We start from the raw sequence: 15,850 nt of genomic DNA, 5'->3' as shown, positions 1-15,850 counted from the left end.
GGGAATTGAATTTGCAAAATCCTGACTGGTTGCTGTGGAGGGAGGGCTTTACTCCAAGGGCTCAGGAGAGCCACTGCCTGGCTTATCAAAGGCTCAGGGTGCAGGAGGGGAACCGTGATGGTGTTGGTCCTGTCATCCTAGTTTTTAAAGAATCTCTCCAGGGAAGGCTATTGAACAGACTGGAGGCTTTCCTATTGATAGAGGAAGAGCTGAGGCTCAGAGACAGATACACCTGTCCCCAAGGTCACACAGGCCCAAAGAGAAGCTACCGCACTCCCACCTGGACATTCCCAGTTTGGAGGATGGAAACGTGTTGCAGAGCCGAGAAAACTCACAAGAACAGCTGAGATTGGGATCTGCAGGTCATTAAAAGGGAAAGCTGAAAGATCATGTTGGATTGGCTTCCTGGGACCTCTCCGGCCCTTCCTTGATGCTCTTGGGTAACAATCAGGTGTTGGCTCAAAAACCTCAAAAGCAACTGAGAGAATGCCATCTCCCTGTGAAAAAAGAGCCCCATCGGTGGCAAATGCTGTGCCTGGACAGCGGCTAGAAGAGGGCGCTGTGCCCCGTGCAGCGCTGCTCCAAGCTGGGCCCCCTCCGCTGCCATCCCCGCCCCCCCATCCTCCATCCTCTGCCATCTCCTGCTCCTGCACTCGACCTGTCAGTTGTTTTCTCTGCTCACCCTGTGCTGGCCATGCAAAGCGATGGGTGCTGATTTCAGGAAGGAGACGCGGGTGCTCGCTCAGGGATCAGATGGCCACTACTCCTTGGCACGCATCAGGGTGCTTGTGTGTGTGCTCGTGTATGTGCATACGTGTGCATGCATGTTGAGTGCATCCTTGCCCCATCTGCATGTGTTGGGGAGGCTCCATCTGTATGTGTGGACCTGTGTTGGGGAGAGTCTGGCCCATACACCTCCAGCCTCACTCTGCCTTCCCTTGGGAGGCACCCCGGGAACACTCGGGCAAGTTCCAGCAAGTTCCACTCTCCCAGTCCCCAGCACAAACCCCACACTGTAGGAGGTGTGGCCACAACCCTTCCCATCTACCCTCCCCAACCTCAGCCAGAACCAGAAAGATCCAGATAGCCCCACAGGTTAGCCGTCAGACCACAAGGGCCAGGGAGCAGGGCACGCTGCATGACCCCTGGGTGTGGTGGCTGTGATGGCACCTGCGTGAAGCCAGTGGGACACAAGCTAGCCTCTCGGGCTGCCTTCAGCTCGTGGCTAAGTGGGAAAGTGGATTAGCACAGCTCTTAGGACCAAGTCCGGAAGCTGCGAGCTATGCTCAGGGGCTCCAGCATCCGCCCTGTGGGGATGGAGAGCAGGGCAAAGGGGCGAGAAGTGCTTGGGGACGATGGACATTATTCTGTATCTTTGAGGAAATTGCCTTTGCCCACGTGCCACAAGACAGGTATGGGGCTGCCCCCGCGGCGCCTCTGCCCTCTGGGCAGGGAGTTGGGATCCAATGGCATCGCTATCACAGCAAGATCATAGTCACGGGCCTCGAGGGTCTGACACTTCCACAGCTTCTTGTGCTGCATTTAGAGATTGGGGAGGTGAGACCCCCCCGGGGGATGGGGAATTTCTAGCACTGCCCAGCTTTGGGCAGGGTGCTCTGGTGCCTCCTTGTTCAGCCCCTTGCAACGGAGGGGCTGTCAGGCCGGCTGTTGGGGCTGGGCCTGGTGCCGCATGCCAAGCCGGCTTAACAGGAAGAGTTGGCGACCCCTCTGGGTGCGCCTCTGAGAGCCCGGTGGCTTCTGTACATCAGCCAGAGAACTGACTGTGAACCTTAGTGTTGCTCTGGAGTCTGAGAGCAGCGAAACACAGACAGAACCTCTCCTAGAGAAAGACAGCTTCAGACAGCAGTGAGGGAGCGGAACTACCCCCACCCAGGATCTAGTTAAATTGGCCCGTCTCTGGAGATCTGGGACCGCAGACCAGAAGTGGACAGCTTGTTGGTAACGCAGGATCTCGGGCCCCACCCCAGACTTCCTAGGTTGGAATCTGCCTTTATCAGGATGCCCGTGGGTGCACCCGAGTGTGACAGGCCTGCTCCAGGGCACTCTGGGGAGGGCGGCTTGCTGAGGTTCTGATTGTTCTTTGCTCCTCTGCTCTCTCCACCTGGCAGATCTGTGGGATGGTTCTCACCTGTTGCCTGCACCGGAGGCTCCAGCTGCATTTTTACTAATGGCCAACTGCCCCTCACAAGGACAGGTGCCCACGTCCCATCTTCCAGGCCTGCAGAGTCAGCACCAGCTTGCCTAGAAACTCCCTCTACTGTGTGCCTAGCCCCTTCGGACCCACCAAGTGCCCAAGACCATGGCTCCTGTGGCTCCCACCCAGGCCGGGGGCCCTCAGCCCCCTCTCTCCACTACCAAGTGCTCACTGCCAGGATCCCTGGGCACAGGATGCATCCTGCCAGGAAACAGCCACCAGCACCCCTCACCAGCAGTGGGGGTCCCGTGGACTGCAGGGGGTGGTGAGAATCACACCTTTTGCTCCCTCCCAGCTCCAAAAGCTAGAATGAGGGTCTAAAAACTCTGGCCCCTCTGGGACTCCCCACTGGGGCACATCGTCTCCCCACTGGTGCTGAGCACCCCTCGTCTTGTCTCTGCTTGGGGTGGGGCAGTCAGGGTGGGCTCTGCCCCCAGAAGCCCCAGCCTTTGATACACTGACCCACCCCTGTCACCTGGAAGATAGCGCCCTGTTGGCCTGGTTCCTTCTCACAGGGCCTGACAGTGGAGAGGCCTGGGGTGAGACCCTGGGAACTGGGCTTGGGCACCACCAGGGCGAGGAGCAGGGCAGGTAAGGTCACAGGCAAATGCTGCCCCAGGACCCTGTGCACTGCCCAGAAGCCATCCCTGGGAGAGATCCCCCCAGAAGACTATGGCTTGTGCCCCCCCACCCCCCTCTGCAGTAACTAGGCCCTGCAGGGATCTCCTGTGGCCTGATTCTCAGGAATGCCAAGTTTTTAAATGATCTCCAGCTCTTCGTGTGGGTGGGAGTGAAAAGTCCTTCCTGGGTAGGCCAAGTCACAGGCCCTGCAATATGGGGGCCACTGAGAAGGCTCAGTGCTGAGTAGAGGGGTGCTCCGCCCTGGGCCCTGCTTTTCCTGGGCCCACAGTCCCAGACTCGATGACCACCACTGTGCCCCTCCCAGAGCCCTTGCTCTGCTCCCCAGAGTGAATCCAGTCCCCTCCTTTGGTTCTCTCTTGCTTCTCTGAATCAGGCAGGGAATTTTCAGGAACCATATTCTTAAATACTAAGACAGAACGGAAAAACAACAACAAAACCCTGGAAAAGGCAGAGTAGAGACGCTGGCAGTTTTCCAAAGAACAGGTGTCAACTTGGGAGTCAGCCACAGGGACCCTCTCCAAGTAACTGTCACAAGTGGGTAGCTCATAGTCCCGGAATCCCGCACCTAGCTCCTTTACCTTCCAGGTCCTAAGCTTCCGGGGCTGGGGACCCACCATGAGGGAGCGACCCCTTGTTGCCAACATCAAGGCCAGGAAAGGTCACCCCTTGCCTCTAACTCATGGCAAGCCCCAGGGTGATGAGTGCAGCTCTTGGTAACCTGGGCCAGTCCTGGGTGAAGGCTGTGCTCTCTTCCGTACACAGGTCACTGCTGTCCCCAGACACTGCCCTAGACGTATAGAAATTGTATGCCCTCCGAACACAGATTACTCGCATGCACAGGAAAGACCAGCTTCCCCGGGCAGATTGCTCCTCTACCCCGGAGATCCCCTGGGGGCTGTCGGAACCCTGGCTGGCTCAGCAACTCTGCCCCCCAGGGCCCTGGGGTTGCAATTGCAAATCCATTAACAGGGAAACCAGCTTTCTGGTAATCCCGGACTGTGCCAAGGCGGAGAGAAAGGGTGCTGGGACGATCTTTGCTGCCTTCCAATTCTCTGGGACTCGTGCAACCGAGAAATGACTACCTCCCAAGCTCTCGGCAAGGCCAGGTCACAGACTGACAGGTCTTACCAAGTGAGGCCTGAAAGAGAGCCGTGTTCTTCCAGTGAAGGGGCCCATGGGAGGTGGTGATGCCAGGGGAAGGGCCGTGTCCTGTGGCCCCTGCTGGCCCCTGCTGGAACCACTGCCCTCTTTACTGAGGTCAGTGGGGCTTGTGGAGGTGGGACAGGGTGATAGGCAGGTAGCACTGGCCCCAGCCCCCCGTGTTGGGTTAGGCCATCCTGGCTGAGGGCACGATTGGCTGCGAGCAAAAGGCTCCTGCACACCGGCCCACCCAGACCAAGGATGGATGGCCCAAGCTGCAGAGATGGAACAACGCAGAGCTTTAGGGAACGGTGACCTGCTCGTTGGTGCCCACAGCCCAGGAGGTGAGGCAAGGGCAGAGGAGACGGAGGCCCAGCTTACGGCAGGCTCTAGGCTCAGGACACAGAGGGCTGGAGTCCGGAGCCAAGGATGTGCCCACCCTGCCTGAGAGCATGCGGATCTGCACCCAGGGCACTGCTTGGACGTCATGGTCATGAATTCCTTGGATAGAGAAGGGCATGTCTGTGGACAGCTGTCATCAGCCGTGTGCGAGCAAAAGGCCCCCGGCACGTTGGACCCAGGAAGGAAGGCAGGATTCTGTACAGGTCGGGCCACAGCAGATGCTGCTGGTCACCGGGGGCCTACCGTGAGCTTTGAATGTGTGAGTCATGTACGTGCTCTCTCATGGCGATCGCAACAAAGAGGTACTGGTCCCCCCTCTACAGGTGACAAATCAAGGCTCAGAGCAATTAAGACACCTGCCAGGCGGTAGCAGTGGCTGCTGTCCTGCCACCCCCCAGCTGATGGAAGCCAGGGAAGCTGGGCTGGGAGCCCCTGCTCCTCGGCATCCTGTGGCTCTCCATCTCTGCAGGAAGCCATCTGGCTGACATTCTGACATTCCGAAACACCGGGTCCCCCAGGGGGCACTCTCTGTCCAATAGCAGTGGCCTGGTCCCCCTTCCCGGATCGGACGGAACCATCCATCTGGCCCCACCGCCAGCGCTCCCCGCACACCTGCAGAGCGGCCTGGCTCCTTTCCCGATTGACAGCCGGGGCCTCCTGGTGGACTGGCTCAGGCAGCAGGTGGGGGCCCTGGGGACCACGCTTGGGGGAATTGCTAGCCTGTCACCTTGGGTGCCAGTGTTGACACCAAGCAAGAGCAGACCAGACCTCAGCAATCAGAACCTGCCCATGGCGTGTGGGATCTCGTGCCCATGCAGACATCATATCTAGGGCCCCAGAGGGCTGGGAGGGCTGCCCCCTGCTGGGGGCCGGGGGGGTGTCTCAGGTCACAGGCACTCAGAGCCACCCCGGGGGCCCATGTTAACCACCTTCAGCTAGCTTTCCCTTGCTGTACTGCTGGAGGGTGGCACAGTGCAGCCTGTCTCACAGAGCTGATGGCCTGGAATTTCAGCAGGCTGCTCAGCCTGGGCACAGCCACAGACACTCAGGCTTGGCAGGGCCAGGACAGCCCCGGGGTGGGTGGGGGATCCTTGTGCACTGCAGCCACTCTGGTCCGTCCCTGGGTTTGGAGGTAGAAGAAGCAAACTGAAACGTGTTCATCACCACCCACCCCAATTTCCGCCTGGCAAATATTCTCTACTTTCTGGCTACTTTGGGCCTGGGGAGAGTGGGGGAGGCATAGGGGAAGGCGGTTGATGAGCTAAGGAGAAAACGCATCTTCTGTCACTGCTGGGTGGCACTCACGTCGCCCGGGATGCTAGTGATGTGTCTGAACCAGAAGTTCTCAAACTTGAGGATGCATCAGGTCACCTGGAGACTGCTAAGTGTCACCCCAGAGCTTCAAATCTGCAGGGGTAGCATGGAGAGTGAGCATTTCTAACAAGTTCCTGGATGATGTTGGGGCTCCTGGCCCCGGACCCACCCTTTGAGAACCGCTGCTTTAGAGCTCCCCACAAAGGACATTTGCCACCTTCCTTTGTATGAGCGTCACCCTAAGCATCCCAGAATCCCTCGGGAGGTCTAGCAGGGCCCAGCCCACTGGCCGCGCGAGGGTGGGGTGAGGCATCGCAGTGGGCCCCGAAAGCGCCCTCCTGCAGTGCGTTCTTGCAGCACCTGCTCTGCCCTCTGTGACCATGGCTGGGAGACCAGGTGCCTGCGTGCTCTTCCTGGAAGGGCACAGATTAGGTCCCCAGCCCCATTCTCCCACCACCCTCCTGTGTGCTTTGGGAGAGTCCAGCTCCATTCTCATCACCCCCACTTTCTGGCTTAGCACAATGCCCCCCACCGTGTCTGTACCCCCAGCCTCTCACGTGCCCCTTCCCTTCCTGCTTTGGCCCCAGAGACACCCTGTGCAAGTGCCACTAGGAATTCCAGGCAGCCCAGTAGGAGGCCAAGGGGGCTTCTGGAACCAGCTGGCCTTTGGATACGGGTTGTCCCAATATTCTAGAGACTGAGAAGTTGCCTTAACTTACTGCATATAGAGAAGTCACTGTAGTTGTAAACACACTCTCCGCTTCGCTGGCCTCAGTGCCTGCCTGGCCTCACCCGCTGGGTGGCATGATAATAAAGGAATTGTATCTAGGACTACCTTCTGTGGCTTTTTTCCTCATCCACGGGGAAATCCCAGGCCATCAGTTCATCAGATGTCTTTCAACCCACTGTACATGCTGAAGCGGACCTTAGTCCTGGGGAGAGGGAGGGAAAGGGGGAGTCCCACGAGGAAGTCCACTGACCACACTGATCGGGGTCTCACCCTTATTTTTCCCGCCTCTCACCTTTTCTCTGTTTGATTGGACCTTGCCTTAGCCTACGCATACGTGCCGCTGGCTCCTGGCTGCAAGCAAATAGGCTCGGACTGCGTGCCTCTGAAAGCTCTCAGCCGTGGTCAGCCCACGTCCCCACGTCACTCACTACACTGCCCAGCCAGCTTTGTTGATGAGCCCGTGTTTGCATGTCCTGCCATGGGCATCGCCCCACACTAGCTGCAGCAACGCTGCATGTGGTGAGGGGTCGGGGCGAAGGGCCCCCTCCGCTGGCCCTCAGACTCCCAGCCAAGTGTCAGGAGCCCGGACACACACACACACACACACACACACACACACACACTCCTACTGCTACCCAGACCAGTTGCTCTCCACCTGGACCAGCTGATGCATCCCGATCCTCAAATCCAGGGCGGCACACTCTTGCATCCGAATGCAGAATGACGTCAATCTTATTCAGAGGAGCGGAGAGCATTAGGTGGCCCTGTGTGGAGCTACGAGAAGGAAATGCTGTGATGACACAAACCCTTCATTCTGTCTCATCCACTCTTCTGTCTAGAAAACTCGCTGGAGGTGGGTGGGTGAGTGGGTGATCCTGAAGAGTAGCTGGGGAAGCTGGATTCCAGGGGTTCCGAGATGGCCAGACCAGGGTGGGGTGGGCAAGCAGATGGGGAGTGAGAGCGTCTCAGCCAGGGAGAAGCTGCAAGAGGCCAGCTCACTTGCTATGTAGCAGATGACGTCTACAGGCCTGGCCACCTCTCATGGGTCTCCGGCCCCTTCGGTTGAGTTCATTCCCTGAACAATCACAGCAGTAGCCCTCTGACAGCTTGTGTCTCAGGCAGGGGATGGACCCAATCCAGGGCCCGTGCGAGGTCACCCATATTGTTGGACCCAGACATCTGCTCTCCGCTACCATCACTGTGAATGGGTGTGCACACGTACATAGGCACACAAGGGTGCCTGGGCGGACAAGCATTCCTTTGGGCCCCTGTCTACTGCACAAGAGTGCGGTGGGTGAGTATCCCTGCTGTCTGAAAAGGCTCTGGGCCACCTCAGGTAGGTGGGCAGCAGTGAGAAGCTATGCGAAGCCGTCCTCCTCGATGGCTGCCAGCTGGCCCTGTCAGTTGCCACTACTTCCCAGCAGGTGCTCTAGTGCCAGGCTGTCATGTCACCACAAGGTGGGCTACTTTGAGCTGGGACCCTGGTTCCTACTCCCTCTCCCCAACTGAAAATAGAGAGGCTATCGGGGCGGGGCGGGGAGTGGTAGAGACACGAGGTCCAAAAGCCTAGATTATTCCACTACCTTCTCCTTAAAAACAAATACACGAGAAGCCCCTATGTCCCTTTTCCTTGTACTTCTGCCCTGGGCTGAAACCCAGCAGAGCAAGGACTGGGCACGAAGGAGAGGGTGCCACAAGGAACTCACTGGGATCCTTTGGTCAGGCCAGGGGTGAAGAGGGCAGTGAGGAAAGCTCCCATCTGTCCCCTGCCATCAGCAGGTACCAACAGCATCACTGAGGACAGGCCCAGGGCAGCCAGAGCCCCAAGGGCCATGTTCCTGTGAGCCTGGGCATTCTTGAAGAGGTCATGAGCAATTTCTACCCGACTTCTAATAGACTGAAAGCAGCTCATGAGATCCCTAATTGGGGTTTAGAGAACCCCGAGTTGGGGATGAGATCAAATTCAACATGTCTCCCTGAGGTTCCAAGCTGTAAATAAGAAGGCCGAGTCCTTTCGGGAACTGGTGTCCCTTTCCAGGGAAAAAGACACATATTGAGAATGTGTTGGGCTCCCGGGAATTCAGGTAGGGGGTCAGTTGGGGCAGGAGGAGGGAGGCAGAGAGCAAGGAGCTTCCTGAGGCCAATAAGTAAATAGCACATAGGCCCTGCACTGTGTCTGCACATTGCATCGGCCCTGCTCTGGATGCTGGGCAAGGCCAGCTCTTAGAACCCTACCCTGCAGCCACCAGAAGGAAAATCTCTGGGCGGCAGTCTCACACCACCAGACCCAGCCACAGACCCCTTTGTGGCCCTGCTCCCCCCGGACCCCTGCCCTCCTGTGTCCAGGGATGCCACGGGAAAGAGGACAGCACCCAAGGCTTCCCTGGCTGGCTCGGGGCCGCCTGGGTCTGTAGGGCCACAGAGGGGGGATTCCAGCGGGCAGCATCACAGAGTCTGGCCTGAGCACGGCCCGTGCAGGGTCATAACACTTTTTGTTAGCTTAAGGACACGCAATAGTCCATCTCCACAGCTGTCAAGACACTAAGCAAAAATGAGATGGCTCAATCGATAGCCTCCTCCTCTTTGCTGAGTGCTTTAGATGGGACCATCGCAATGCCAATATTTCTGTGTTCAAAGCGACATTCATCTAATCTGACTTCCTTGTTTCTGTGGAGTCTTGAATGTTGCCATTCCAGAGCAACACGGAGGCACGGGGGAAGCTTGCCCACCCAGCCCGCACGTCTCCACTCCACAGCTCACTACCACCCCGCGTACACCGACTCCCTGTGTCCCCAGGAGATGTCTCTCCTGTGTCCCCAGCTTTCAGCCAGGGGGACGCTCCTCCCTGGGGTTCCACCTCTGGTCTGGGGCCTCCTGAGAACTCAGATCTGACCAATTTCTTGCCAAGCACTTACCCTGGTCCAGGAACCAACTGGGTGCCTTTACGTACATAGTTTTACTTAATCCTCGCAGCAAATCTGTAAAATAGTTATTGTCCTCATTTTGCAGATGATAAAAGCAGGACAAGTTCAGTGATCCCCAGGGCTCACACGCACAGTGAGAATTCAGACCCTCCAGCTCCCAAACCAGTGCTCTTCACCCGAACATGGCCCATCTCTAACGCTGGAAGTTCCAACCCCATGACAGCAGATAAAATAACAGGTCAGGAGAAACCTAGATAACGTACGTGAAAGCATTTTGCAAGCTGCGAAGCTCAATGCAAACACAAGGACAGATTTAATCATACCATGCTGGTCTCTGCGGGCACAGGAGCACCAACCCCAGGAAACACACTCATCCTCCATTTGGTGCAATTAGTCATCTACCTGTCCAGGGCGAGGGACGTCATGTCGGATGAATGGGAAGAATGGTCTCCCCTCCCTCCAGGCAGCCCCCTCAGTGAATCCAGCTAATCATCAAGTCTTTGTGATTCTCCTGTAGGTCTCTCAAATCTGGTGCTTTTGTCTCCCTCCCACTGACACTTCCCTGTGGGCCCCATCAGCTCTCACTTGTCACTGCAGCAGCCCCTCCTTGACGTCCCTGCTTCCACCCTGTCCCATTTTACCCCTCTCTACGCCGGAACCAGAGGGATCCTTCCCAAGGGCAGGTGTGAGTCAGGCACACACGACTTCAGTGAGCTCCCACGGTTCTCGACTTCAACTCTACCCTGGCTTTGTACCTTGTGATCGGGTGGCTGTCGCCCTCTGCCGACGCCCTCTTCATGCTTGCTCTGTGCGCCAGCTCCAGTGCCATCACCAGGGCACACCTTCCCATCCTTGCTAGCTTAACTGCTGTCTTCAGCTCTCAGCTGTGACATCTCTTCCCCAAGTTGGGATCAGCGCCTCTCATCCCGCGAGCATCATGATCATAGCCCTGGGTTGCAATCCAGTTTGTTCTGTGGTCCCCATTGGATCGCTGGCTCTGTAAGCACAGGGTTGGCTCAAGACCCTTCCCCACTGCACCCCAGTGCTTGGCACAAGTTAAGATTCGATACCTCTTTGGGTGGATAAACATCTTGTCCCCACAAGCCCTGGCCTTGGCCATTTTGAAAGAGTTCTAGTTATGGGGATGAAGCCTGTTCGGCTGCTGCTCACAAGCCATCCTTTTTCACGTGCCCTTTGCTGAGCACAGGTAGGGAGGCAGCTCTCCCACCACAGCACCATAGCACACAGGGTGGGGGAAGGGCCTCCAGGGTCATCTTGTTCACCCCCCTCGTGTGGGCTGAAGAGCCCAGCACCCATCACAGAAGCTCTGGCCTACTCATCAGACATCCCCAGAGATAAACAATGCCCAGCCCTGTCTGGAGAAGAACATCTCCTCTCCTGCCTGGCCAGGGCAGCCTGCCTTTCATGGCTCAGCTCATTTGACTAGAGCCCAGTGCTAACAGGGCATTGCCCTGGGAGCCAGTGGACTTCACTCTGTCCCCCAAAAGCAGACGGCACAGGGACCTGGCCAGCATCCTAATGGGTGTCCACAGGCCAGGGGATGGGAGCCAGAACAGTGGGCAGAGAGGAAATGGCTTCCACCCACACATCTATGAAGTGGTTGGTCCTCAGAGGATGTCAGAGGGCCATGCACCCCTGGTTCACGACCAACTCCTAATTCCACACCCATATGGTCCCTTCTGAGAAATCTCCTAAGGGGAGTTTCAGGGATCCCATTCTAGTCAGACCTTTGACAGAGGGTCCCCTCAGACTCCTCCATCCTCAGCAGACCTCTGGAAGCTTTGGGACACAGCAGCTGCAGGATGGGGTCCTGAACCTTGATACTCTGGAACAATGCCCTGCCAATTTGAGGAGGGAGAGAGACTGCCCCCACACACAGAAGGGTCCAGAGATACCCCCTCCTGCTACTGGGCCCACACATTCACTCTTCACTCCCATACCAGCTCAGTACTCATGGCCCCCAACAAGGATGACCTCTGAGCTCCCCCCACCTGCACCTCGTCACTGGGACGGGCCAGCTGAGGAAACTCCACAAACCAGAACCTAACCAAGAACACATCTATAGCCTGAAGCCACAGTATCAGTGGGCTCAGAGGGGCAGAAGATGCCCCCTCCTCCCTGCTGACCTGTTCTACTGACTTGGTGTCCCATGCTGCCGTTGAGGTTGTCTCAGAGCTCCCCTTAAGAGATCACCGCCTGGGCCAAGTCATGCTGTGAGTTCTCCCCACTCCTGGAAGACATTCAGGCCCAAGTGAATCCCAGGGACGTCAGAGGGACCAGGGAAAAACTGTATAAAACCAACAGCCATGAATGAATGAGATTCGTTCCTTGCTCCTCCTGGGGGCACAATCCTGGGCATTCCCACAGGACTGGCCACATGTGACCAGTGACAGACACCGAGGTGTGAGCGGACCTCTCGTGCAGAGAGTACAGGACTGCTGGACTGGCCCCCGACCATAACTGCATGTAGCCACTCGGCAAAGGGCATCCCAGGGGGGTCTGAGCCCCACCCTGCCCAGCAGACCTGTGACTGGGGCCCAAGAAGGGGAGATGAAGTGCTTGCTCTGAGGGGTCTCAGACAAACAGTAGGGCCGGTGCCTAACCCATCTTTGTGACCCTCACACCAACCACCACAAGTCAAGTCACAGTCACAGCTGAGTGGACACAAACACAATCACAAAGAGACAACCTGTTTGTGCTTTTGACACATTATCAGTTTTTATTTAAAAACATGCTAAAAACATGATGTTCAATAAAGCCAGGTCCAGGATGAAGGAAGCGCACAGATACGGCATCGCAAGCAGAAAAGTGCATCTGAAACCAACAAGCGTGCTGTCCCTGCTTTCACGTGCTCCCAGGCATGGGCAGGCTGCAGGCACCAGCCCCTGGCTCTGGGCCCTGGGTGCCTGTAAGGGGCAGGGAGGTCAGGGCCTGCCAGGACTACTGCCTCGCTGGGGTGCGGAGGAGCGAGATGGGAGACCAGGGCCTCGGGAGGCTGGATGCGGAGGGGTGGGGGGATGTAGGGTAGACTCCAGGCATCTGGCACCCAGCTCCCGTCCCACACCAGGTCCCTGCTAGTTAGCACCTCCACCAGTGTGGGTGGGCAGGGGGCTGCAGAGGAGGGGACGGTCATTTCCATCCACCTGGACTACTTTTTGGCCACCAACGTAAGGAGGGATGGCCACTTGGATCCAAGTCAAACCAGAACATCTGCTTGAGGGTGTGGGGTGGGGTCAGCAACTTTTCTGGATTAAGAGCCCAGGATGCAGGCCCATGTTGGCAGGGAGAGGGGGTGACAGTATTTCAGCTAGGGCAAGGTGGTGGAGACTTGCCCCCGGACACCTGCTATTGCCCCCCAATACCTGCCACCACCCCCCAAGGGTAATTCTCAGTCCCTGCTTGCCCACCTCTTCTGCAAGATGACGGCAGGAAAAGGCCAAGTGTACGGCCAGCACTTCCTGGAAGCGGTCCGTAGAACCTTGACCTTCTAAGTCTCACCTATAAACAGCCTGCTTCAGACCTGACTGAACTCTGACTGTGGGGAGGGAAGCCACAAGTGAGAGTTCATTCGGGTAATCCCACCCCAATGAGCTCAGGGTCAGGAAGAAACTGAGAAGAGAGCGGGCTGCTACCACAGACACCACATGGCGGGGCCTTCTGGTGGTGTGAGTCCTGCCCTGCAGGGAGGGTGAGGGGCTTGGAAGAGTACCCACCACCACTCGTGCCTTCCCCCGGGGAGACTCGGTCAAGTGCCTCCACAGCCAAGCACGGGGTGAGGCATGAAGGCAGTCGGGGGGACTGTGGACATGGCTGCTTGGACAGGTAAGGGGACGGAGGGGGGCTGCGGCGGAGGCTGCAGGGCCCGAGCACACCCCTGAGGCTCCAGGAACAAGATTGCCAGGGAGGCTGCACACATCCCTTCCCAAGGTGTTAGGCTTTTGCTGTTGATTTTAACAAAAATTGAAATTGCATTGATGGGCACGAACACACCGGCCCCGCCCCACCCCCAACCAAACACAAGGTCATTAGGCACCAAGCCCACCGTGCGACTCCAGTGCTGGGTCGCCGAGTGTGTGTCTGCAGCAGCATGGCAGCGTGCCTGCGGGCTGTGAGCCTGCAGTCGGGAGGCCCTGGGGAGGCAGCGGAAGCCCCCGGCCGGGAGACCCACACGTGGGCCGCCCCATCCCCCACCCAAGAACCCACCTCCCCAACCTCCCCAGGGCACCTCTGCTCCAGTCTCAGGCGGTGGTCTTCACTCAGCTGGACTCGTTGAGACCACCCCTCTCTCCACTCCCACCCCCCAAGCCGGGAATCCTGAATACATCAAAGTTCTGTACTTCTGGTCCCGACTTAGGCGAGTGGAGGAGTGGCTGGCTGGGTGGCTGGGCCTCAGCTTTTGGAACAGACAAGCAGAGGCTGGAGAGGGAGATGTGAGCTTGTGGTAAATCAAGGTACTGAGCCAAATGGTGCAGGAGACACGCCAGGCCCCATCGAGGAAGCGCACTAGCCCTAGCTAGCAGATAGCCTTTCTGAGCTCAGTCTCGTGAATTCTTGACTGTCTTTTTTTAAGCTCCAAAAACACTCCCTCAGATCAGCACGAAGTCTGAATGGGGGTGCCTGCTGCAGTCAGATACCCCTGCCCTATCAGTTCAGCTCCTCTACTGCGGTTTAGGCTGTCGGCCTCCTGGGGCTGCTGTAGCAAGACCCAGACTGACCTCCCTGTGCTTCTCTTGAGGCCCCCCACTCCACCATCAGTGAGCCCCAGAGTCCTGTGGCCCCACGGCCACCTTCCCCCGCTCCCCCTCAGCAGGGAAGCTACAGCCCAGTGGACGTGGCTGGAATGATCATGGGCACCAGTTCCACCTTCCCCTCCTGATGGTCATGGGTCCTCTGCCACTGTCTGAGCAGCAAAGTGTCAGGACTGCTTCCCCTTCCAGAAGCAATGTGAGAAAGTGAGCAGCATCTGAACTAGAGAGGTATTTGTCCAAGAGTTTCTAGCAGGAATGTCTGTGAAAGTAACTGGGCTTTGCAGAACCTGTGGCGGGAATGCCCGCGTGGGGTGGAAGGGGAGCCTCCCGTGCCAGCAGAGGGCAGGAAGAAGGAAGAAGAGAAAAAAGAAAGACTGCTCATCAGTGAAGTAAAAGGACCCACATCAGCCCCGGCCACGTTTCTGGTGAAGCACTTACCAGTGCCCCTCAGAGTACCCCCAACTGCCCTGGCCGCTGGTGCCAGCATCAGTAAACACCCTGGCGCTGGGCAGGGCGCTCCCTCGGCTATACACGCCTCTTCCAGGCTCCTGGGCCCGGGCACCTGCCCCTCTCCCTGCGGCTCAGTGCATCTCCCCTCAGGGCCTCCCAAGCATGGCACAGTGGTTTGTCCTGATTGAAACCTGACGGACATCCTCTCTCCCCACCTGTCCCCCACCCTCAGAGGAAAAAAAAATCAAACCATTACAGAAACCAACGCAGTAAAAAGTTATAAATCAGAAAGCTAACCCTAAACTTATCTGAGAGATAATATTCCTGAATAATCATAATCAGAGTAAAATAAAATAAAAAAGTTACACTGTAAAGTATAAAAAGCCTGGGCAAGATGCTCCCAGGGGCCTTGCCCAGAGGCAGTGAGACCCCCGCCCCTGCCAGCTCCCCTGCCTGGTGGCTGTGCCCGGCTGCCAGCGGCCTCCGCCAGGCAGTCTCTCCACCAGGAGGGGGCGCTCTGCTCCCCACCCCATGGGGACAAAGTGTCAGGGCAAGGAAGGGCAGGGGCAGAAACGCATCAGTGCTGGGGGCGGGGAGGCTCCCGGAGCACGAACCCAGCCCACCCTGTCTTCTTTGGCAAATACACAGATGCAGGAATCCAGGTGCCCCCCAGCCTCTCAAGATCTCTGCGTGCCTCGTCCACACCTCCTCCTCCCTGACCCTCCACCCACCAAGAAGGCTGAGGCGGGGTGGGCTGGGGGGCAGGTGGGCTGGGGAGGTGGGTGCAGGGGTCAGCAGTCCGGAGAGCGAGGGCAGGCAACACAAAGCTCAAATCTTCTCCCCTGGCACAGTGTCCGTGTGGGGCTGGGGTGCTCCCCACCAGCCCGCTCAGGCGTCATACTTCTTACCAGTCCGGTGGATGTGCTGGAAGAGAGTCATGGAGAAGGCCATGCCCAGAATCTGAAAGACATGGGGGAGAGGCCCTTGGAGGGAAGCTCACCAGCCTGGGGTCTACCACACAGCACCCAGAGCAAGCGGGGACAACCCTCTGTACTTGAAAACTGCTGGCAGCAGACAGACGGTGGTGACAGAGGAGGTGGCACACGGATGAGCTCAGCCCCTCAGAATCTTATACGCCTCAAGGAGGCTCAGAAATCTGCCCATTTCCGAGGGTTGTGGTGAGGACTGAATGCACAAAGGATCCGATCCTAAGAGGCAGCTACCATGGAACTGAGGAGGGAACCAGGGAGGTCGAGTCACTCTG

The 15,850-nt window shown here is 57.7% G+C and overlaps 2 protein-coding genes across 21 annotated transcripts in view; one reads left to right on the top strand and one right to left on the bottom strand.

The window, feature by feature from the left end:
• The window catches only part of TSPAN11 (tetraspanin 11), a 74,833-nt gene extending 68,288 nt beyond the window's left edge, over positions 1-6,545 (top strand). For all 3 annotated transcript variants that reach the window (XR_005379737.1, XM_038576485.1, XM_038576486.1), the window contains one exon: positions 2,130-6,545. Coding sequence is in view for 1 of the 3 variants with exons in the window: in XM_038576485.1 (XP_038432413.1) it covers positions 2,130-2,189 (60 nt within the window). In the remaining 2 variants the exon portion in view is untranslated. The remainder of the gene's footprint in view (positions 1-2,129) is intronic.
• Positions 6,546-12,080: 5,535 nt separating this feature from the next.
• The window catches only part of TSPAN9 (tetraspanin 9), a 199,706-nt gene continuing 195,936 nt past the window's right edge, over positions 12,081-15,850 (bottom strand). For 12 of the 18 annotated variants that reach the window (XM_038576469.1, XM_038576464.1, XM_038576470.1 and 9 more), the window contains one exon: positions 12,081-15,546. In XM_038576469.1, the coding sequence (XP_038432397.1) occupies positions 15,475-15,546 (72 nt within the window). In that variant the 3' untranslated portion in view covers positions 12,081-15,474. The remainder of the gene's footprint in view (positions 15,547-15,850) is intronic. The other 6 variants (XM_038576477.1, XM_038576475.1, XM_038576478.1 and 3 more) reach the window with 1 other exon arrangement.

The sequence above is a fragment of the Canis lupus genome, chromosome 27 (assembly GCF_011100685.1).
Source record: "Canis lupus familiaris isolate Mischka breed German Shepherd chromosome 27, alternate assembly UU_Cfam_GSD_1.0, whole genome shotgun sequence".
NCBI lineage: Eukaryota > Metazoa > Chordata > Mammalia > Carnivora > Canidae > Canis > Canis lupus.
Note: the sequence above shows the minus strand (reverse complement) of the source record. Positions and strands in the feature narration are given on the sequence as shown.